This window comes from Dendrobium catenatum, unplaced genomic scaffold (genome assembly GCF_001605985.2).
Source record: "Dendrobium catenatum unplaced genomic scaffold, ASM160598v2 fragScaff_scaffold_231, whole genome shotgun sequence".
NCBI lineage: Eukaryota > Viridiplantae > Streptophyta > Magnoliopsida > Asparagales > Orchidaceae > Dendrobium > Dendrobium catenatum.
In genome coordinates this window covers 2363836-2387864 of record NW_021318693.1, presented here as the reverse complement: position 1 = coordinate 2387864, position 24029 = coordinate 2363836, and the positions used below count along the sequence as shown (strand labels likewise).

Genomic DNA, 24029 nt, shown 5'->3' with positions numbered 1-24029 from the left:
GTTTAACATCCCCAATTGACATATTCAAAAAACTAACCGCAACTATCTTCATTTATGATACTACCATCCAAATCTCGGGGAGCGCAATAAAACTCCAATCCATATTTTCATTTTGTTTATTAAATTCTCAACAAATTGATCGTGAAAAATTCAAATACATAGGTTTGTTAGTTTTTTTTTTGTATAGGGTTAGATATGTAATAATGAAGATTTGAGTTATTTGCCTCTTGTTTTCCCCTTTTCTTTTCATAGATTTTGCTCCTGCAAACATCATTTTAGCCGATCACCAGGTGACACCCCAATTAAGGGGATCCTTTTGGGGCTCACTTATGGAACTTTTTACGTAGTAAAGTCATGATTTAAAGTATGGGTTAGGCCCCTTCTTTTATGATGATCATGCTTGATCAATAAACAACATATCATAATTTGGAAAATAGGAGGGTTTGAGTTGGAATAAATTATTTCTTAAAATCATGAAGGGTTATTGTGCCCTTGGGTGGAAAGGGTTAGTTTGTAATCTAAACTGGCCATTATGATATATAATCAATTAATGAGGAAGCTTGCATTATGATCCATATGTATGATGGCATCGATGGGTTGAGTTTCATGATACTGGACAATGTTTTAAAAGGTGAATGCATAATGATGCATTTTATTTATTTGGAGACCATGCATAAGCTTTGAGGCATGGGTATATGATCCATAAATTTAATAGTTTTAATATATTACGGATAGAAAACATGATTAAATAATCAAATATAAGAAAAATAAATTCCTAAATCCAAATATTATTGTCATATGATTCATAATATATTTTTAAAATTTAAATGATATAAATATGTAAAATAAAACATGAATAAGACCTTATCATGAAATTATAAATAACGAGTCAACCTAGGGCTTCAATGAGGAGTGACAATGTGAGGAAATGTACGGAGATTAATGACAAAGTTGAGTCGGGCTTAGGGCTTTTTGGCTTCAGTGAGCTTCTATGGGAAGATTAGATTTCATAGGACTTAATTATTAAAATATTAGAAAATAAATAATCTTTTCATTCAAATTTTATTTAAATAAATAACAAAGGTATTTATAATTAGTTAAAATTTAGTAATTTAGTAACTTAATTTAGGTTTTGTTTGAGACGGCTTTCTTACTGCTTCTTAAGACAACTTTTTAGGTTTTGTTTGGGACGGCTTTCTTACTGCTTTTTAAGACAACTTTTTAGTACAAAAAATTTAATTTTTTACTAAAAAATTGCTTTAAGAAGCAGCAAAAAAGCCGTCCCAAACGAAGCCTTAATTTAAGTTTTATCATGGAGGTATTAGCCTACTAATAGTGGGCAATAAGTGAGACCGAGTGTTAGGGACGATGCCTCAATTTATGCTTTGTAAGAATGAAAGCCTCCCCTTACTACACTAAGACAAAATTTCTCAGTCCCCAGACGAGCCAAAAAGGATTCCTTATAAAATTTGTCTAAGTATACTTGTAATTGAATGTAGAAATGTAATTCTGAATCTCCTACTAATCATGGTGTAGTTGTCTATAATCAAAACCTACCAAACTTTATGTAATTGTTTTTTTCATCTCTGAGCCTCTGATACTAATTTGATGCTAGACGTATTATGTTATAGCAGTATAATGCAACTAGATGATGCAATCTATTAACACACGTAATTTTGATTGAAAATTTGCAATTCAAAAGAGCACTAATTAAACAATTATTCGGTAGCTTCTAATGAAAACATGAAAGTAAGAATAATCTCTGCAAAATGATAATTTACTGGTAGCCCAAATTGGATAAATTTAGTAGAAAATTTCAAACCATAAAAATCCAAAACTCAATTGGATTTCATACTGTCAAAAGCCGAAGCTGTGATTAGAAAAATCCAAAATATGCCTTCTAACTTCTTCGACCAAACAACCTTCTTTAAAGCCGAAGCTGTGATTACAATCAGGCCAGTAAAACCAGAAATTTGCTTGAAGCTTGCAAGGAAAACCTGAAACTGCATCTTCCATTTGGAGCTTGGTAATTCTTCCTGTCATTTTTATAGGGCAAATTGCAGCTTGAACTATGTGATGATATCAGAAACCTGAAGCTTAGTTCCTTTTTGGTGATAATGATCTCCTGCTATGCTAGTCATGAAACTATTTGCAGTATATAGTATTATACACTGTACATTGCTGTTTTTAAGACTTTGCATTTGCACACTGCGATGAATAAGAAATGCTATTACATTCACACATTCATCATGGAAAGAGCTGAACATATCCAGTTTGTATAGCTGCGGCCAAGATGACTAATGGAGGGAGAAGTATAAACGCTCCTATTGTGGCAAAGAAAGTAACATCATTTCTGCGAGATACTTCATTGAGGTAAGTCTGTCGCTTGATGTTTCTCCTCTGTGAAATTGTTAAGATATTCAACTTTTTCAAGCTTTCTTTCATCTTTTTACCTAATTGAAGAGTAAAGTCTTCATCTCTTCCTCTGGTTAATTCGGCAAGTTGTTCTCGAATTGTGGGTCTTGCAGTATCACCGCCACTCTCATAACCTGTAAATGTGACAATTTGGTAGGAATAGGTTACAGGAAAGTGGTATGGCCAGGGTTCATACTGTTTTTGGAGTACTGTTGTTGAAAGATTCATACCACGGCCTGTATTGGTGGTGGATGTTAGCTGTTCCAGGAGATCCAGTTGACTGCGAACAGAAGACTCTTCCCAAGTTGAAAGGCGGAATGATATAGTTTTATATTAGAAAAGTAATACAGAAATTGTCAATATCTGTTACACATAGAGAATGGTGGTACTAGTTCTATAGAATTACATAAACCTTATATAGTTGCCTTTAAGGAAAACCAGAAATAAAAAATAGGTATAATTTGAGGATGCAGCAGGTTAGAGTAGCCATTGGGGCTTGCATTATAAGGTAAACAAGGAAATATAAAATTTTAATTTTTGTACTGAAAAACTGTTTTAAGAAGCAGTAAGAAAGCCATCCCAAATGAAACCTAATTCTATGTAGAAGCACATCTAAGAAAGAAATCGGTTGAACTACAAAAATTACAATATGACAAAACACTCATAAAAATATCAAAATTTATGTGATTCTCACTTAAACAAAACTTAGGCCTACGAGAAAGAAGAGGATAGGATCTAGTAAACAAAAGTAACAAATAATTATGAAAATAAGGAGTACGCCAAATTATCAACAAAGAAGAAGCCCATGAAACCCTCTCAAGCTAGTTAACCTCACAACATGATATAGATTGCCACCATGTAGAAAATTCTCCAACCCTCGTCATGAGAGCAGCACTTATGATAAAATCCTAAATGAGAGAGTTACGCCATCTTATGTAATCGCACATTCTTATGAAAGTTAAGAGAGTTCCAAATTGAAAAGCCTAATTGCATGCCCTACTTCCCTCGCACTAATCAAGTCATACATGGAAATTGAGCTTTCTCAATTTTCATACTCATCTTGTATAATCGATTACATAATTGTCAAGTAAAGTTCGCAATCCCACACATGCAAAATGAGGTGCATAATACCAATATCACGCCAATTTCAATAGATTAAATCCTCAATTGGAGTATTTCAAGCATATTAGATAGCGTGCAACACTTGAGATCAAATGTAATGAGTGTTGTACCAAACAAAAAACATATTGAGCAAAATTTAATAATTCACTAAGTCGAGCTCTCTAAGCTTCCAACGAATAGAAGGGTTAATCACTATGTAATCTCAATAAGCCAAGATGATACTTGAACTTAACGCCCTTAAGAGGCCCCTAAAGCACATCTGTTGCATGTCGAAGTGGATCCATTAAAGTGCACCTTCCACTAATTTTTTTCACATCTAAAGTAACAACTTTTTGCTATAAATGCTATAATTACAGAACCTGGCATTGGGACGACCTATACAATAGAATATTGATTTGCCTGATTCTCTCGTAAAATATTCCTAGCAACTTTTGCTTGATTTTATTCCATAATCTTTCCTGCAACCGAGAAGCTTACATTTTTTTCCTCCAAGTCATGGTGCTCAACACAAATGAAGACAAAATGAAAGAAGCTATTCTTGAAGTTCCACCTTACGACACAAAAAATCCAACTTTAATCACTTTCATGACAACCAGTACACCTTAGCAAGCCTTAAGGACCTCAGTTTCACGGGACAAATGTACTTGTATCAATAAGAGCACTCATTGATCATATTCTGTCATGTCAGGTATATGCCGAACTCAAACCCATATCCTAGTCATACTACCATGTGTGGACAGTGCAAATTCATCCTCACCCAAGGCAAGAGGACTTCAGTTGTCCAAGGGTTTGAGAGGATAGATATTAAATATAAATTGCACCTGAGGTACACTATAAGGAAGCAAAGAGCATACAACGAGAAATAAGGGTGTGCAAAATAAATTTAAATAATTAAAACTTTTGATATACGTCCATAATGTCGCGAGTTGAGAGAAACTTTAACTATATGAGAAGAAAAAGTTCAAAGAGCGTATCTATAATACTATAATATCTAACACAAAATGTTAGGAGATTGTTTGATATGTAATTGCATGTTAGATCAAGAGATGTCCAGTTTTGATGCCCTTAAAGAGATTTGATAGTTGTTATTTATAGTACTATTAGTTCCCCAATGATAAATTGAAGATTAATTGAATGTTAGAGTAGATCTAACTCTAAGAGTTATTGTCCATGAACGACCTAATTTAATTTGGCTCTAATAACTCAAATATGATTCATCTTTTATATATAATGTCTTTTTTCAATGAATTCTTAGCATCTTTATATCTTTACATCAATTAAGGTCAACATTCATTATTCATCCATAAGGATTTGTAATAGTAGGCATTATCCCTTGTAACTCCCATATTCGTGTGAAGATTCATGCGAGATAGGTCTGGATAGCTTTGCCTGAGAGTTTTCTTGAGAGGAATTATTGTAGATGTTGAAATGTCTCGATATTAATATTTTCAATATTATCTTGATTTAGACCAAGTAAGTTAGGTTACTAATGCTTGGGAGATTTTTGAGTAATACTTCCCCTTTATTTTGAAAGTTCATAAAGTTGAGAGATTTTCAACATGTGATCATTTGTTTTCCTATAAAATTTTATCCTCTTTGCCTTTGTGAGTGATTTGTTTGTAGGATGAAATTTTTTATTCGTCCCCTTTTTCATGTTTAATCAGATATATCAGAAAATGCCACTGACTAGATGAGTAAGGCTACTCATAACACCTAATAGTTCCTCTTTGATTTTGTTTTGGTGATTATAATTGTTGATGTTTTGATTAGGAATGTGCGAGAAATGTTTGTACTTGACACTATATTTTTAGATGGTAAAATTTTTGTAATAGAGGAAGGTTAAGGTTGAAAACAGGTAGGACTCGATCGAAATTATATGTTTGGAATCCATATTCAATTCTTGAAAGCGTTAATAAAGTAAAGGCTTCCAATTTCTTTTAGGAAGAGTATATCTTAAGAGATTTTTCCTCTCTTCGTGAGGATCCTTTCATCTTTGCACCCGAAACATCAAGAAAAAGATGGTGATGATCATAATGCAGATCAAAATCAAGGCTCCTCCCCTACTCTTGCCTTTTTGGGTTGCTGTCGTAGAGAACATGAATGCCCACGTTCTTACTATATTGTAGAAAGAGTAAAAGAGGTTTATGTAGAAGCTTAAGTTCAAGGTGTTTATTGGAGACCATTATTTTCAATAAGCTGAATGACGTTACAGCTACTATTTCCCCAATTATCTCTTGTTCCTCCAACACGTGGATGGGTGACCTGAACAAGATGGATCTCCACAATGAAGAGCTACATGCTTTGAATAAGAAGAGGAGCCCATTTTGAAGATGTTGATAAGGGATGCTTTTTTTGGTGGTTGACATCAATCTGAATGAGCTGAAGCACTATTTCGATGAATGCTGGAGAAGTCTGAGCTGCTTTGAAGAAAAGTTCTAGCCAAGGTATTTAAAGAATCTGATATTGAGAGCATAATGAAGATCAAATATTTGGAATTAGGCTTCTATCCTAGCAGGCTTGAGGAGACCAAAATGATTGTGGATAGAGTTGCAAATGAACTGGGCCATGCTAGGTATGTGCTTGTTTATATTTGACCACGTTTATTATTAAGCTTATTCAAGTTCAATTCGAGCTCGATTTGAGTTTTTTTTGTTTGTGTTCAAGCTTGATTCATTTAAAAGGATAGATACTCATGTTTGGTTTGTGTTGGTTCATATTTGATTCATTCCATGCTTATCGAGCTTTAAATAAATTAGTCTTATCAAGCTATTAACGAGCTTTATTTTCTAGATGTTCATTAGCTTAAACATCAAACCTTATCAAGCATACTAACAAATAATTACATGGAGCATATTCACGAATATATTTGGTGAGAGTTTTTGCGCTACCAAAAAATTACAAATATATCTAGTTAGTGTTTTAAAGCCACCGAATGAGCATGTTCACGAACAAATGAGCTCTGAAAATGATTCTTCTTATAAATAAGCTTGTTTATGAATGCTATAAACAAACAATTCAACAAATGTGAATAAATCCTTCTTGCTCATGAACAAATTATTGAAAGAGTATAACAGAAAAAAATAAAATTTATTTTTTATAAAATAAAATTTATTTATTATAATAACACTAAAAATTATGCAAAAATATACCAAATAAGGATTTAGAACAAGACTTAATTGATTCTTAACGAGTTTATTCACAAGCTTTGTATTAAATATTAATCAAGCTTCTTATCAAGCTTATTATTAATTGATATTATTCATGAACATAAGCGAGGTGAACACATAGCTGTTTAAACTTATTTATTTAACTGTCAAGTATCTTAAAAATTATTTAAATTTGTTTGATTACTTAAACAAACGATAATTAACGAGTTGTAATTGAGCCAAGCTACAAGTAGCTGGTCGAACGCTCAGTTCATTTGCAGCCTTAATTATGGTTATACATTATATGTGATCCAAGGGAGAAAAATGAAGTATACATTAGAAAGGCACATACGCAATAAGATTGTCTTGAGAAAAGTCTAAAATAATATACTTCCATCAATAATTTGATATGATATGGCAATGATCAAGAACTCCAATAGAATATTCTCCTGATAATTTCAATTCATGCATATAGTCTCAAGGTTAAGACATCCCATCGAGAATTTGCTTGCTATAACGAAAGAGAATGGAGTAGCTAACTCAAAGACATCAAATTTGGCCAAAATTTAGGGCTGGCTTATCCTAAAATGTAGAGGGTGGTTTATGTTGATGAGGGTTGGATCTTTGGTTGAAGAACAAAGGAAATAGGGTAGATGAAGCCCACTAAGATTTTGAAGCTATCATAAAAGGAGACTGGCAGTGGGATCAACTATGACAACTAATGGGCAATTCTGAATGTAGTGAGTAGCTAGACACACAAACCAATTGAAATCATGCGATCATGCAAGGAGAGCACACAAATGAATGATATCGATGACTAACAAGGAGTGCACCAAGCACGAGGCCATAGGGCGATCATGATGTGGAACATCTTAGTTAAATCATGCCTTAGAATATTATATCTATTTTTATACTCATTTTTAGAACTTTCTGGAATATTCAAAGAATATGATATATATATATATATATTAGTTGTAGCAGGAAGGGAGATATGAAGAATATTATATCTTTTGAGCTTTGAGTCTTATATATTTGATTCCCTTGTTTGTGTGTTCCTTCTTTGCATCCCATTCTTCCACCGATCCCCTACATCAGATCATAGCTAGCATGAAGAGGCGTGGCTAGCTAGTGTGATTGGTTCCAGAGAAAAGGACAATCATGACTAGGATGCCAAAAAATCTAAGTGATTTTTATTTACTTTTAATCTAATCAATTAACTATTTAAACTTAACTAGCCTCGTTAAAGAATAATACAATAGTAATGTCTTTTACTTAAAACTTAACTAATCATTATTTAATATTCATAATTAGTTAATTTTTTTTTTTTGGGAAAAAAATTAATTAGTTAATTTTCAATTAATAGTGCACTAAACCATTAGATAATTTATTCTAGATTTAATTATCATAAATAGATCTTTAACGTTTTTAATTAGTCTAACCATCAAAGCTTTCATATCTTAATCAATAATAATTATTAATTATTTAGTTTAATTAATTATCTATTTTGCTTAAATTATAATCTCGATAACAACTGTAAAAATTCCACTAAAATTTAGCCAGATTTAGCATCTATCATGTCAAACAATTTTTTGGATTTCACACTCCCAATTTTTAGGGTTTGTTCGGAGCTCATGAAAGCTAGTGGACTAATACCCGCAACAGTTTGAAAGAAAATCTAGTAAAAGCAAGCTAAAATGTCTTTGAAACATTAAAATAATCAACAAATCTTATACGTAAGTAGCAGGAAAGTAAATAATTAAAGATCTAAAGAGAGTCAATTTATTTCGCATTTTTTCTGATGAGTTTCTATTTAATCGAAAGCAGCTTTATGTTGAACACTCTGAGCTTGTTTTTAAAATCAAACCTGTTGCACTTTGTTCCTCTGCTACGTTATCTGATTGAGATGCTCTACTGGGAAGAGATAGCTTCTTGTCTGCTCCGTAAGGATTGATGAAGAGCGCATGACTCTTCGTTGATAGCCTTTCTGAAACCTGAAACCTAAGAGATGCAGCTGGGAGAGGCGAAGGGGCAATTCTAGAGGCCATAATCTCTCTCTCTCTCTCTCTCTCTCTCTGCATTTTGCGATGATGATGACAAATTGATTGAATTAAAAGCTTCCAAAATTAAATCAATGATCATCCAAACTCCAATTTTAGCAAAAGTATAGTTGAACTGAACGTCTCGGAAAGACGAACCCAACAACACCAAAATCAGTCAAATTAAGTCCAAATGAGCCCAAATCAAGAGTCCAAATTAAGTATATTTGAAGGGTTCAAAGTATAATTTGAATTACTAAACAAATTCCAAACATGACATGCTTATAGTCAAATCGGGCAGCTCGACGAGACGATTCCAACGAGCCCAAGATTGCCGAATTCTGATATCATTAAGACATTCAAATGATCAATAAACTGTCCACGATCAAAGGGATCAATATCAGCCGTCCATCTAAACCACTCCCATATCGACTTTGATCCTCCCCATATTTACAAGTCATGACACTCTCCATTCTTCACATGAAGAGAAAAAAAAAAAAAGAAGAGGAGATGAAAATGAGGAAAAGAATAAAAGGAAGATAAGGGAAGATGTTTGAAGCTGACTTGCCGCCGACCACTGCTGGATTTCCGCCTATTCACGACCATCGCCGAAGTTTCTTTCCGACCGTTGGCAAAGTTCTTCTCGACCACCGCTGAAACATTTTCCCAACTGCCGCCGGAGTTTTTTCCTGATTGTCGCCGGAGTTCTTACCAACCGTTGTCTAAGTTTCTTCCCGACCATCGCCGGAGTTTCTTCCCGATCACCGCCGGACTTTTGTCTGTTCGTCGACCACCGTCAAAGTTCTTCCCAACCACCGCCAGACTTCCGTGTGTTCGTTTACCACTGTCAAAGTTCTTCCCGACCACTGCCAGATTTCCGCCTGTTTGTCGACCACCTCCAGACTTCCTCCTATTCGTCGACCACTGTCAGACTTCTGCTTATTCATCAACCACCTCCAGACTTCCGCCTATTCATCGACCACCGTCGGAGTTCTTCCTAACCACTGCAGGACTTCCGCCTATTCATCGACCACCTCTAGACTTCCGCCTATTTGTCGACCACCGTCGGACTTTCGCTTATTCGTCAACCACCTCCGGACTTCTACCTGTTCGTCGACCACCGCTAGAGTTCTTTCTGGCCGCCGTCGGACATCCGCCTGTTCGTCAACCACCTCTGAACTTCTGCCTGTTCGTCAACCACCTCCGAACTTTCGTTTGTTCGTCAACCACCGTCGGAGTTCTTCCCGACCACCGTTAGACTTCCACCTGTTCGTTGACCACCTTCGGAGTTCTTCCCGAATACTGCCGGACTTCCGCCTATTCGTCAACCACTTCCAGACTTCCGCCTATTCGTCGACCACTATTGGACTTGCACCTGTTCGTCGACCGCCTCCGGACTTCCACCTGTTCGTCCACCACCACCGGAGTTCATATTTTAATCTAGTTTATTGAGTTTCAAGAGCCAGCAACTCCCGTATGGTCTCTACACAATGATTGGGATCATAATGCATGACATTTGATACTGTTGAAAATTTTTAAGAGGTGAGTGTTCAATGGAGGACTCTCATTTTAGAGAAAATTAAAGATTTATATGAGTTTGACATTAAAAAATAAAGTAAAACTTGTGTTCTTAGTACGTTAGTAGTGGTTCTGACTCATTGACATAAATTTTTTGTTAATGGATGTCTATTCACTAATACATCGGGCTCAATTTGAACTCTGATTTTTCCACCCTTAATGATGCTTATCTTGAATCATTGATAACTAAAGGCAATAAAAAAGTTTGTACTATCTCAAATCAAAAGAAACCTTAGAATCTTTGAGACAAAGAGTAGGCTCAAAGCTTAAGAGTAGATATGTCAAGCAACACGATTCAGGCAGAACATTTTGTAGGTATAAGTTCTTGAAATTTATTATTAACCATACTCCAAACAATCCCTAAATTTTGGATTTAGGATGAAGATTCTGCCTCAGGCCTTCATTTTAGGCTTCTTATAACTTACAGTTGCCGTCATTATAAAATAGAAAATGCAAATGGATAGAGGTCAACAAGGATGCTGACTCCAGATCTCTGGTTTTTTTCTTCTGTTTTTCTATTGGTTAGTTCATTACATTTTCGATCTTCATTTTGTCAAAATGAGGAAGATGATTAAAATCCTCATCAAAGTGAACTATAAGAATCAGTACTGAAAATAAGAGTCTGCAGCTTCTGCAGAAGCTGCTCGAAGTCATCCAGTGTCTTGATAAGACTAAGCCGAGCGTATCGGCTATGAGCTTCGAACACAGTGCCTCCCCGGGAAAGTATGCCAGCATTTCTAAGCACAGCCTCACAATCTTCATCTTCATCTTTCTCACATCTCAGCCATGCATATGCTGTACACAAATTCAATGCATTTCTTTAATATAAATATGAGAGTTATAAATTTAGGCTACTAAATATTGGAGACAGACCAGGAGAAGGGTCTTTGAACTCATTGAAGTAGTTGCAATAGTGAGGTGAGAGCTTCTGAAGAGAAAAACGGTTGGAAGAAGACACAATTTTGCTCAGTTTTTGCCATCTTTCCTTCATTATTTCATAGCCAAACTTGAAGAAATCACCTTCCTCTCTTATTTGCAACAGTATTGTCTTAATCAGCTTCAGGACTCTCAACTGTGTATCACTGGAGACACCAACTGTGCTCAAGTCCATGTACGTAACCACCTTCTGATATACTTTCTCATCCTTTATTATTGCCCACCTACAATGTTTAGAGCAATCAATTATATTTATAGATTATACTATTCTATGATCGTAACTTTTCAAGTTTAAAAAATAATTTGAATCATTTATATGTTTAAACATAAATGAACTCTAAGGATTGAATAAACTTTTATGAGTTAGAATTCAAATCATAAAGTTGATTTTATAAATCTATTATAAATAGATCATGTATGTATGAAATATGGAAATAGTCATGAGAATATTAAGAGTCCATCCTTATTTTAGATAGTTATTTTTGGATAATATTGTCATAACACTACATTTAGGGGCTGTTTGGTATCACACAGGATTTGATTTAAGTAGGATTTCGTAAATCCGCTAAATCTGGATTTCGGAAATCCTGAGGGGCCTAAATCCTGAAAACTGTTTGGTAACATTCGTGATAAATCTTATTAAATTATGTTTGACTGTTTGGCTATAGAATAGATTTTACTAGTGAACTCTTCTTCTCGAGCCAACGGATTTTATAAATCCGGTAAAAAACAGGATTTTGGAAATCTGGGATTTAGCACGATAAGGTGGAATTTCCCGTCTACGGCGGCTTCATTTGCCTTGAGATTTGGTTTTGCATTTTAGGCCATTTGGCTGGATTTCACAAAAATCTGCCTCAAATCCAGCCTAAATCCTGTTACCAAATAGCCCCTTAGAGTTGTATCGTATCTAGAATACTCATGAGATCATAATGAAATGATAAAACAAATTGTTTGGGCATAAAAGCTCTTCGAAATATCATTTTTTTTTTTTATTAGTTTGTATATCTCATGACCAATATTTCTTTTAATTGCAGAGGTAGATAGTTACCCAAATCTGGAGCTGGCATGACCTGTGAACTTGGCATTGGAGAAGAGCATGACATCTTCATCTGCTGGAGCTGGAATTGGACTATACTGAGGCCAGTAATAGGCATGATCATGAATGGCCGCCATTGATGATCCCAGGAGAAATTTGGATCGCCTCTGTAAGTTTCCATCAGGATTATTTGGAGAAGTCACAATTTCTATTAAATTTTCTGATGATAATTGAGTTGAATTAGTTGAACCCGACATATTGGAAGGGATTCCTTTCCATTGATATTCTCTTGAATTGAATAGCTTAGTTTGCTCCCTGAACACCTGAAACCAACAATTTGGTAAAACTTATGTAACTGTCTTATCGTTTTGTTAATGTGTCCATTTGTTTTGAATATAGGATTGTTAGGTATCTTATTGTATGCCAAATTGAATTAGGGGAATTTTAAACATCCACTTAGGATAACTTTTTCATAATTTTGCTTCTTAGACCGTAACCACAGTTCTATTTGGCTATCGCTTCTTAGAAATTTCTATGATGAGAAATAGTTTTCTTAGGATCAAAACTACTGTAGTGATGGCTATTGATAATCCGAATTTTTTAAAACAAAACAAGTCTATAATAGGCGCAATAGCTTTTACAAAATTATTTTTCTCACAATAATTCTACAATTACTTCTACAGACAGCAGTAGCCACCCCAAATAGATCATAAGCTCCTTTTGAAGGCTATTTGTGAGTATTATAGATCTTTCCTGTTTTGGAGAAGTGGATCATATGCTTTCTTACTCACCTTAGAAATTTAAAAAAAAAAGCAAAAAAGTTAGTCAATCACAACTATGAAAGCTTTTAGGAATACATAAAAAAAACCACCCCAAACCAATCATAAATCCTGATGTTTGATAAATTCTATTTTAGCCCCATTATTAATTAAATCCAAAATTTGTTTAATTCTATAATTTCTTAACATATTTAAATATTTCTCTTCTCATAAATCTTACGATTAAATAATCAAACAATTTAAAATCTAGCAAGATTTACCGTTTATCATGTCAAACAATTTTCATCTTCTAATCCCCTAAAAAATTATTGAATTTGGATGTACAATGTTTATTAAATCCTACTTGTAGCCAAACAACTTCCTTGTATGTCTGATCAAGGCTTCGTTTGAGACGGCTTTTTTATGGCTTTTGAGTTTTCAAAAGCAATAAAAAAGCCATTCCAAACGAAGCCCAAATGTCTTTCTATTTCGGCTGATGCTAAACTGACCTCATAGTAAGGAGCGGTGGCGACGACACCGACCGGAGAGTTGTGATCCAAGGAAGAAGAGAAAGCTTTGATGACGGCATTCAGGAGTTGAGTTGAACCGGAGCCGAAGATGATGAACCGGTCGTCGGTGACAGCATTTCCAACCGCTCGATGGAGAAGACGAATATGGCGTTCCAGTTCCATGGATATATAGTTGGGAGCATTGTTCTGATAGCTCATTCTGTGCCAACCTGAAAGTACCACAGCACTTCTCCCAGCATTTTGGCGCCAATATGGCTCCAAATATTGTGGATCTCCACTGTAAGTATATCAACAAGGTATTTATGATTTATAATTTTTTAAATTTTATTATACAATTACTTTCATTTTTTTAAATTTCATTATGAACATTATATATTTTCTAAAAATAGGCAGATAATAATAAATTTTTTATAACGATCTCATTCAAACTGTGATTGTTGGATTTGATTTAAGTGATATTAATTTTAATTAATTATTTATATATTGCATTCATTTCAAAGTAAATTCAATGATTTTAAAATCTTTCATGATGAAACTTTAAACCGATCGTTCTTTTAGTTTTCATTCAACAATTTATACCTAACAGCATCGGCCGGACAATCACGCATCAGAATAGAACAATCTTCGCCTGCATAACAATTGTTGCACTCGCACTTGGGCCTGCCATTGATGACGACGCTATCGACGAAGGCATGTCCGTGCCATGAACAAGTTATGGCGGCGGCCGCCTTGGCCTCCGCCATAGCTTCAATGCCCCAACCAGGCCTTGATAGGCTGTGGTATATGACATAGAGAGATAGCAATGCATTGAGTAGGATGGAATATAAGAATGATAACAGGAGCTTGTGGTTTTGTTGCTTCTTCATCTTTTATAGAATAATTGCCAATGGCTTCAGAATTACTCCTATTGGTTATTTATATACAGATCTGCGAGAAGAGTATCCATTGAAAGATTTTTTGGTCAGTCTGGAATCTGATACTGCTTGAATTGCCGGCTTGTTATTCTTCACTAAATGACAAAGCATTGTATTAGAAAATACAAAAAAATAATGAAGGTTAGAAAAGCAATTCCAAGAAAATATATTATTTATTGATCAAAACAAATGAAAAAATCCTTTATTTTTCTTCTTCTGGGCAACAGAATGATGCTGTGGCCTACAATGATGTGTTGAGATCTTTCACATTTGTATTCAATCAAGCATATAGATTTTGAGAGAGATTATTTATTTTAGATGCATGCAGAGTTTCATGTTATAATTTAGGATTTATTTGGGGCAGCTTTCTTATTGTTTTTTAAAGTAGTTTTTTAGTAAAAAAAATTTAAACTAGAAATTTTTGTACTGAAAGCTGCTTTAGAAAGCAATAAGAGAGTTGTTCCAAGCAAAATCTTAAAATTTGACATGCAAAACTTCAATATATTACCATTAATATATTTGCAACATCAATATCTATGATGTGATATGTTTAGATCATTGATTGGAGACTAGCATCAATGTTAGGCTTTGTTTGGGACGGTTTAAAAAGAAGCAAAAAAGCCATCCCAAACAAAGCCTTAGTATCTATATGATGGTTAAGTAGCAAAATGAGCTCAAAAAAAGAGCATACGACTCTCAACATGTCTTGCTTCAATATCATAATGGCCATTCGGGACGAGAAGGCGGTTTAGCGAACATTATCATTATAATTGATGTATCATCAAAAAATTATCTTGATCGGGCACGAATCTCGAGGAAAAATCATGTTTCAAACTTTCAAAATTAAATTTGGGATCATACGAACTCTGATTTCAACAAACTTACAGTCGAACTGAACGTCTCAAGAATACGAACCCAACAACACCAAATTCGACTCAATTTGAGCCCAAGTGAGTCCAAATTAAGGACCTGAAGCGTTGTTAGAAGGTTCAAACCACAATTTGGATTGCTAAATGGTTTCTAAATGTGACATGCTAATAGTCGAATTGAGCAGCTCAACGGGACGAATCCAACGAGACTAAGATCAATGAATTTCAACATCATTAAGACTTTTAAATGTCTAGCAAATGGTCCACGATCAAGGGATTCAATATTGGTCGTCCATTCAAACAACTCTCTATTCACCCTTGATCTTCCTCCTATTTATGGGTCATGATACTCTACAAAATCTATAAATAGACTCTTCCTTCCTCTTGAAAGGGGGTACCTCAAGCAAGAGAGAGATAGTAGTTCTGTCAGGCCACCACCCAATGCCAGACTTTCGTCGGACCACCGCCCGACGCCAGAGTTCTGGTAGACGACCACTTGACGCAGGAGTTTCGTTGGACCACCACCTGACGTTGGAGTTCTGTCAGATCATCGGCTGACGCCAGAGTTTCGCTAGTCTTGATGTTAGAGTTTTGTCAAACCACCGACTGAGGCCTGAACTTTCGTCGGACCACCGATAGAAGTCAGAGTTCTTCCTGACTACCAAATAACGCCCGGATTTTTTGACGGACCACCGCCTTATAACTATGGTATTTTTGACCACTATCTTCCCTTGACTACGACCCTTTTGACCTCTATTGCCTACTATGGTCCTTTTGACCTCCATTACCAGATAACATTCTTTCTGCCCCCTATATCCTGCTGACTATGGTCCTTCTGACCTATGTCGCTTATTACGGTCCTTCCGACCTCCATCACCAGATAACGATCTTTTTGACCCATATCTCCTGCTGACTATGGTCATTCCGATTTCTGTCGCATACTACGGTCTTTCGGACCTCCATTGCCAAATAACAATCTTTTTGAGCCCCATCTCCTGCCGACTATGGTCATTCTGATCTCCGGCGCTTACTACGGTCCCTCCGACCTCCATTGTGAAACAACGATCTTTCTGACCCCCTATCTCCTGCCGACTATGGTCCTTATGACCCCCGTCTTCTATTACGGTCCTTCTGACCTACATTGCCAGATAACGATCTTTCTGACCCTTATCTTTTGTCGACTATGGTACTTATGACATTCGTTGCCTACTATGGTCCTTTCGACCTCCATCGCCAGATAACAGTCTTTCTAACCCCTATCTCATGCCGACTATGATCTTCCAACCTCCGTCGCCTACTACTATCCTTCCAACCTTCATCGCCAGACAACAGTTTTTCTGACCCGTCTCCTTCTAATTATGGTGCTTCCGACCTCCGTCGCTAGACAATAGTCTTTCTGACCTCTTTCTCCTGCCGACTACAATTCTTCCGACTTTTGTCACCTACTACAGTCCTTCCGACCTCCATCGCCAGATAACGATCTTTCTGACCACTATCTCCCACAAACTACAGTCCTTCCGATCTCCCTCGTCAAACAACGGTCTTTCTTACCACTGTCTCCCGCCGACTACGGTCCTTCCGACCTCCCTCGCCAAACAACTGTCATTCCGACCACCATCACCAGACTAAGGTCTTCCCAACCTCCTTTGCCTGCCGACTATGGTTCTGCTAACTAAACGAACATTCAATATTAATTATTTCAATTCCCACCATGTAATATGATGTACATTTGCTACATTAACACAATGCCTTCCCCCCAAGGAAGAGCCTCATTTGTAATCAACTGCAAATAATAGTGGATATATTCAAATTGGGCTAGGCCCCGTGGGTTTTCCCCCCTTTTTAGGCGTTTTCATGTATAAACTCTGGTGTCTCTAATGAACGCTACACCCTCTCTTTTATTTGCTTGTGTACTGGATCTTCGTACAAAGTTAAGACATTAAATTTTATATTTCTTTACCGACAAAAATATTCCAGGATGCAACAATAATCAAACTAAAAAAAATTACGATTAATAATACTACTTCCACCGGGTTCTATTTGTTGTATTTTTTTATTTTGTAGAATAAAATAAATAAAATATTAATATTCAATGCATAACAAATAATAATAATAATAAGAGATAATAGTAAGCATTAATAATGGGATAAGAGTAAATAATAAAAAAATATTTATATTAGCAAAATAAATATAATTTTCTTCCATGTTCTTACTAAATGTTTTATAATTTCTTAATTTTAATTATACCTTTTTATAAATTTCATTCTTCCTTAAATTTAAATATACCATTTTTATATTTTTTTATTACAAGATATGTGTCGCCTATTCAGCTGATTTTAACACCAAAGAAGAATGTATATAATTTTGATGCAAATATTTTATTTTTTCCACAATTATGAGATTCTTTAGAAATTATTCGTAAACATTTTTCAGTTTGTTAGTTTTGAGATTTTGTCTAAAGAAAAATTCAACAAAAAACAAAGCTTTATGCAAATGAAAACTACCTCAAAATTTTTTTAAAAAATGGTGATAATTAATTATATAATTAGAGAGGAAAATGTCATTAATATTTTAATTTCACAATATTACAGCTATAAATTCAATAGAATTAGCATTTAAAAATAAATGCATGTCATCATCTAAGCGTAGACTTTTGGTTATTTGCAAATCCCTACAAATTAAAAAAAAAATTCCTCTTCTCTCCTTGAAAGTTGCATATTATATTTCAAAAATAAAAGTACAATAAAAATTATAATTATTTGTGCCTAATCCTATCCCTATTTTCCTCATAAAATTAAGATTAAAATAAAAAATATACATTGTTAGTATCTAAATTCTAGGTCAATGGCCGGCCCACCTTGACCTGTTGAATGGGAGCACTGGCGAAGCTATAAATTTTATACATGTGGCATAAATTAAAATAGTCGTGCCATTACGAGAACCAAGATGAGCTATAAGATCAAAATTAAGAATACAAATAACATTCCCCTTAGAGCTTAGAAGACATAAATATCTGTCACATGTGATCTCTGTTTGGGGGCGAGAAAGAAAAAAACAAAACATTTGTTATAACTTTAAAGTTTTATTCTATGAATATTATCAACAAATTTATTTTAAAAGATATCTAGGCACACCAAATTAATTTTTGCTACTTTATGTTTTTGATATATCTAACAATTTAGGCTTCGTTTGACAATTTTTAAAGCAATTTTTTAGCAAAAAAATTTCATCATCTTAAACTTTTGTACTAAACAATAATTTTAGAAAGCAGTAAGAAAGTCATCCCAAACAATGCCTTAAACTATATCATTAAATTGTGCTTGATTAGATTGATTCAAGAAAAAATAATTACAATTTATTTTCCTCTGTCTCTCTCTAACAGATCTTAAGATCGAGAATTACATATGTGATGCGTGTAAACTTACGTTTAATTCTATCCATATTCTTCCATACAAAATTACAATGCAAAGTAAAATTAGCATAAAATCCAAGTCATGTTTATTTTAGTATGTAGTGGAAGATCACTTGGCCTCCACTTTCTCCTATTGATGTTGCCATTGTACACACTTTCCTCTTCTCCTTCCAATTGAAATCATCAATGTTACCTCTCTCTCTCTCTCTCTCTCTCCACCAACTCCATCAAAATTGTTAAGACAAATAAAGATACAAAAAAGCACTCAAACCCTAAAATTTTATAGAAATATTGACTAAATCTATATAGTACATTTTCTTCTTAGAATAAAAAATAGGCTAAGAATTTTTTAATATTATAATATTTTAAGCTAATTGATTTAAATTTAAATATTATAATATTTCTATAATGTTGTTTATTGACTTTAATTATATAAATGTCCTATTAAAAAGAGAGAGTAGAGTAGAGAGAGAGAGAAATTTTTTTTTTCTCACCAAGGCGACGTGCCCCCCTAGGCCCCACCTAAATCCGCCAATGCTCTCTCACCCTCGAACAATTATTAGGTTAGGTGACCTGACGTAGCTCTACGTTCAGACACAAATAACATGTCGCCACATGGTCTTACTCAATATCGCGCGGCCCGACGACTTGACCCGGGATTGCTATGTTCGATTATTGCTCGATATTGCTAGGTATTCCTTGGCAATAATGAAAAATATCGCTATGTGAAGATCAATATCGAGCAATACCGAGAAATATCGAGGTATTGCTCGGTATTGGTCTTCACAGAATAGTATTTCTCGTTCTTGCCGAGCAAAATTGACCAATACCGAGCAAATACCAAGCAATACATAGCAACACGCGAACATAGCAATCCCGTATCCGTTCCGGGTCGGGGTTGTCGGGCCGCGCGGTAAATAGTAAGAACACGTGACACTATTTTACTGGCGTCCGAACATAGAGCTATGTCAGGTGACCGACCAAAATAAAAGTTCCTCACCCTCACCTCGCTCCTCTCTCTTTCTCTCTCTACAAACTCATAGCAGTATTAGAAAGATTATCATCAAAAAGAAAATGGGACTCATAGCTAAAAAAATGGTACCACAGCCAAACTTCATCTCTAATAAAACAGCTCAATGCATAAGACTCTCTCTCTCTCTCTCTCTCTCTCTCTCTCTCATAAAAGCATTAGAAAGATTATCATAAAAAAGAAAATGGGACTCATATCTAATTAAGAAAAATGGCACCACAGCCAAGCTTCATCTGCAATAAAACAGCTCAATGCATCAGAGCTCCATAACATTTTCTGAAGCACTGAAAAGGAAAAAACCATATGGAACAAAAAAAAAGAAGAAATATTTTAGAGTATACACTGTATATGTTCTTGAGTAACACTGAAAATAAAAAAAATAAATAAAAATAAAAAATAAAAAATAGTCCAAGCAAATGAAAGAATCTCATAAGAAGATGATCTAGATGAATTCAAGGAAGAGCTTGAACTGATAATACAAGGATTCATAAGCCTTTTAATTACTGGGAAAATAACCATATGGAACTATGATGATATGATCTACCCTCATAAGTTTTTAAGTATTATAGATCATAATAGATCACATTATATCATAGTAATGCAGCACCAAAGAACCTTAAAAGGGACTTACGAGGAAGAAATTCAGCCTATAATAGAGGAATAAGAGCTTCCAGATTCCTCTGATTTAACCATCCATTAGGATATAAGAGTTCATTGGCCTCAAAATGCAGATGCCAAACCAGAATTCTGGAACAGTTATGTGCCAAGCCTTCCATTTGGCTTTCATCCTCAACTAATTGCTCCACAAATTTGCTTTCCTGCACCAGATTAATTCATCATTGATGGATTTCCAATAATCTAATATCAAATAGGAATGGATTTTGATCGCTACGAAAGTAAACGAGTCGAGACAAACTCAACGAGTCGAAACAAACTCGAACCAGCCCAGCTTGAGGATCATTTGTGATTAATTTATCATTGATGGATTTCCAATAATCTTATATTAAATATGAATGGATTTTGATCAATACAAAAGTAAATGAGTTGAGACAAACCCGAGCCAGCCTAGCTTGAGGAGGGTCAGCTTGACTAATTAATCAAATTCTGAGTTTTAGCTTGAACTTAATTTAATAAGTCTAAGTCAGTTTATTTATCATAGAAGAGAGAAGATGATTACACTTACAATAGTTGAGTAAAATGATAAGAAAATGAAGGAATTAGAAGAAAAATAATAAGAAATTACATGAGTCAAGAAAGAGAAAAGTTAATTAAGTTGATGAGTCAATTTAGGACTGATTCAAATTTGGGTTGTTATCTCATCGAGCTTGGCTCATAAGCAGAAGCCAAATTCGAGCCAACTCATGAGTCGTCTTGACTCGACTACACTCCAAAAGTGCATTGTGGTAATTCAATATCATCTCATTTTTTAAGACTTTTATGCCATCAACTTCCTTGCATATACAGTAATAGACCTGTAATAGTTATATATTATTCATTTATTTTTAGCCCTCCCTTTTTTAGCGTTGTATGAGCATAGCCACCTGCAGAAAATATCGTTATATCAAAATCACTCATAACCTATGGGTAATCTATCGCCCATCACATCATAAAGATAAAACAATAATAAAAATCATTATCACAGCAATCAACGCATAAAATTGAAACAACCAGCAATATATGAGCTAAACTAACCTTAAAACCCTCCCTGGCAGAGTCCTGATGTCTGATGAGGTCGATAGTGGGCCGGTGCCATCTTTTTGGATCCCAGAGGATGGTACTGTTAAATGCAAATCCTGACATTTCAATGTGAAATCTTCTAGATGATTTACTCCGATCAGTGTGCCATCCAATAATTTGACTGCCATTGCAAACAGGACCTTCCAGTAAATATCTTTTCTTGTCCTCAGTAAGCACTGCAACTGGCCAAGTGCCAAAACGCCTAAAATTTGAAATATAAACACTAAGGTCATGAGAGTAATTCACAGCAATTATTCTTGAAGAAAAGAGAACGAATTAGTCGGAATAGAAAAGGAGTTATGAAGGTTCAAAATGCGAACTAGCTACAACTTGAAAAAAAGGCATTTAATCAAAAGAGAAGTGTACTTATTATTCATTTCAGTATCTTTCAACCTAAAAATGCAATTAGACAATCAAAAAAGGTAAATAAACTTCAAGCAAGACCAATCCTACCTTCTGCAACAGGGAAATTATTAGGTCCGGACACCGGACGTAGAGATACGTCCGGACTCCAATAAAATATTGACATGTGGAATGTACACGTGCCCGTGGAATTTTAAATGCCTATGACAATGTGAGAGTGTGAAGGACACGAGATAGATAACTCTTGCCAAAATGTCCAATGGCTCCCATGTAGGGGTGTAAGTGAGCCGACTCGAGCTCGACTCGATAACGAGCTCACGAGCCAAGTTTATCGAGCCACGAGCTCGAGTTTGAGCTAGTTGAGGCTCGGCTCGTGAGCCGGCTCAAAATTATTTATTTAATTAAATTAATCACCGAACATATTTTTATTTAAAAAAAATAAATAAATCTGCTCTTCATTAATGATATGATAGACACTATGGCAGCCTATATGATAGTTTTTCAAAAAGAATAATAAAAAATATACATGTTTCGGCCTATATGACAAGACAACCTATACCTGCTCTTCATTAATATATGAGAGAAGTTTTAAAAATATATAAATACAAAACTATTAGTTATTTTCCCCAAAGAAAAGCTACTGCAAGTTCATGTTTAAAAAAAAAAAACTATTGTTTCTACTTTTCAAAATACGGGACGGACATTGGCGGCAAAATGAGAAATTGGACGGGAAAAAAGGGACAAATGCGAAATCTAGTCATAATCAAGCAACTAGCGAGCCGCCTCGAGCTCGTTAAAAGTGGGATGAGCTTAAGCTCGCTTTCCGACTGACGAGCCGAGCTTGATAGTGCTAAAACTCAACTCGACTCGACTCGACTCGTTTACACCCCTACTCCCCAGTCTCAACAAAAGATGATTCAGCAAGCAAGAGTAATCAGCCCTTAATCATTCAAAAGTTCATAAGAGTAGATGAACACACATGATAAACATATCTGCCATAAGAGCAGAACCTATACTCAAGGAAAACATAGAGCAAGCATGACGGTTGTGCATCAAGAGCAAAACCCTCGAATTTCATTCAATGCCTAAGAAGAACAAAACAAAATCAAGGTTTATACATGGATTACTACAATTGGTGAAGTATGCTTGTTCACATGATTTCATCCACCAAAGGACCCCAAGTTATGCAAGAAAGTGTATGTGAACCGGGTTGAAACAGAAGATATTCAGAGCATTTTTTAAGTCCTCTGTCATCCGAATAGTTGGCATCGAGACACTAGGAATGGATCACAGAAAAAGTGAAAGATGCTACAATCATAGTGCTCGGGTACTCCAACAAAAGTTTTCTGTAGGTCTTATTATTAGCAATTACCTCACTTGCTAACAAATGGCATTAAACATCGGTTAGAGTTTCTTAAAACCAAAACTAAAATGGACATGAGTAAACACAAGTTCCAATTTAAGTTGAAAAAAAAGGATCACAAACTTTAGAAAGAATTACTGATAGAAAATAAAGAACCAACATTAGATTTGGTAAAAGGAATATGTAGATTTTGAAAGATATGCTAGAGAAAGGGAGAGTATAGTGATTCCTAAAAATAAGAATTAAATATAACATGCTTTCTGTTAAATCTCCACCGTCCCTTGGCCCTTGATCCCATGGCTAACATGGGGATCCGTGGGAGGCTCACCTATTAAATCATAGCCGTTCCTTACCTCTTGATTCTATGGCCAGCATGGAGATCCTTGGGAAGCTCACCTAGATCATGCTGAGGATTATATTAGGGAAATTATGCATGATTCCGTAATTATTTGTTTCTTTATTAAGATATCTTGTATAGATCTATAAATAGGGATATTTTGGTTTAATAAAATGAAGCTTTTTCTCTCTCCAATTCTCTGAATTTAACATCATATTAGAGCCTTCATTGCCTTGGCTGAAATTCCAATTTATTTTTTTTTTACTACCAGACTTTCAAAGGGAAGATCGGGCCTTCCCTTCAGAAATGAAAGGGAGCAGTTCCCGGATTGTTGGATTATGCATACGTCCAACTAAGAGGAGAGAGAGTGCTTCATCATGTGGTCTCTGCGTTTGATCACGAGAGACAAACGTCTCATGCATCTTGTCTGGAGGGGTTGAATGAGAA

The 24029-nt window shown here is 35.1% G+C and overlaps 3 protein-coding genes across 3 annotated transcripts; all 3 read right to left on the bottom strand.

Annotated features, from left to right (window-relative positions):
• Positions 1-1750: 1750 nt before the first annotated feature.
• LOC110104212 lies at positions 1751-8755 on the bottom strand. Its single transcript, XM_020833214.2, has 3 exons — positions 8548-8755; positions 2646-2711; positions 1751-2549 (listed from the first exon to the last, which is right to left on the bottom strand). The coding sequence occupies exons 1-3, from the start codon at positions 8726-8728 to the stop codon at positions 2248-2250; spliced, it is 549 nt and encodes a 182-aa protein (XP_020688873.1). The 5' UTR covers positions 8729-8755; the 3' UTR covers positions 1751-2247.
• Positions 8756-10880: 2125 nt separating this feature from the next.
• Positions 10881-14685, bottom strand: LOC110104197 (tryptophan aminotransferase-related protein 4-like). Its single transcript, XM_020833193.2, has 5 exons — positions 14137-14685; positions 13537-13834; positions 12282-12592; positions 11171-11457; positions 10881-11092 (listed from the first exon to the last, which is right to left on the bottom strand). The coding sequence occupies exons 1-5, from the start codon at positions 14421-14423 to the stop codon at positions 10881-10883; spliced, it is 1395 nt and encodes a 464-aa protein (XP_020688852.1). The 5' UTR covers positions 14424-14685.
• Positions 14686-20186: 5501 nt separating this feature from the next.
• Positions 20187-21795, bottom strand: LOC110104198 (probable beta-1,4-xylosyltransferase IRX9H; the record flags this gene model as incomplete). The annotated part of the gene is made up of 2 exons (XM_028693086.1): positions 20187-20600; positions 21475-21795. Coding segments are annotated over 2 exons (492 nt in total), but the record flags the coding sequence as incomplete, so codon positions are not given.
• Between the last annotated feature and the right edge of the window lie 2234 nt (positions 21796-24029).

Excerpts from the sequence above, each read along its gene's own strand:
- LOC110104197 (XM_020833193.2), bottom strand. The coding sequence starts at position 14,423 with ATGAAGAAGCAACAAAACCACAAGCTCCTGTTATCATTCTTATATTCC. Across the intron at positions 13,835-14,136 it reads TGTCCGGCCGATGCTGTTAG|TGGAGATCCACAATATTTGG; the intron begins GTATAAATTGTT and ends ATATACTTACAG. Across the intron at positions 11,458-12,281 it reads CATGCCAGCTCCAGATTTGG|GTGGGCAATAATAAAGGATG; the intron begins GTAACTATCTAC and ends TAAACATTGTAG.
- LOC110104212 (XM_020833214.2), bottom strand. The coding sequence starts at position 8,728 with ATGGCCTCTAGAATTGCCCCTTCGCCTCTCCCAGCTGCATCTCTTAGG. Across the intron at positions 2,712-8,547 it reads AGAGGAACAAAGTGCAACAG|AGTCTTCTGTTCGCAGTCAA; the intron begins GTTTGATTTTAA and ends CAACTTGGGAAG. Across the intron at positions 2,550-2,645 it reads CACCACCAATACAGGCCGTG|GTTATGAGAGTGGCGGTGAT; the intron begins GTATGAATCTTT and ends TCACATTTACAG.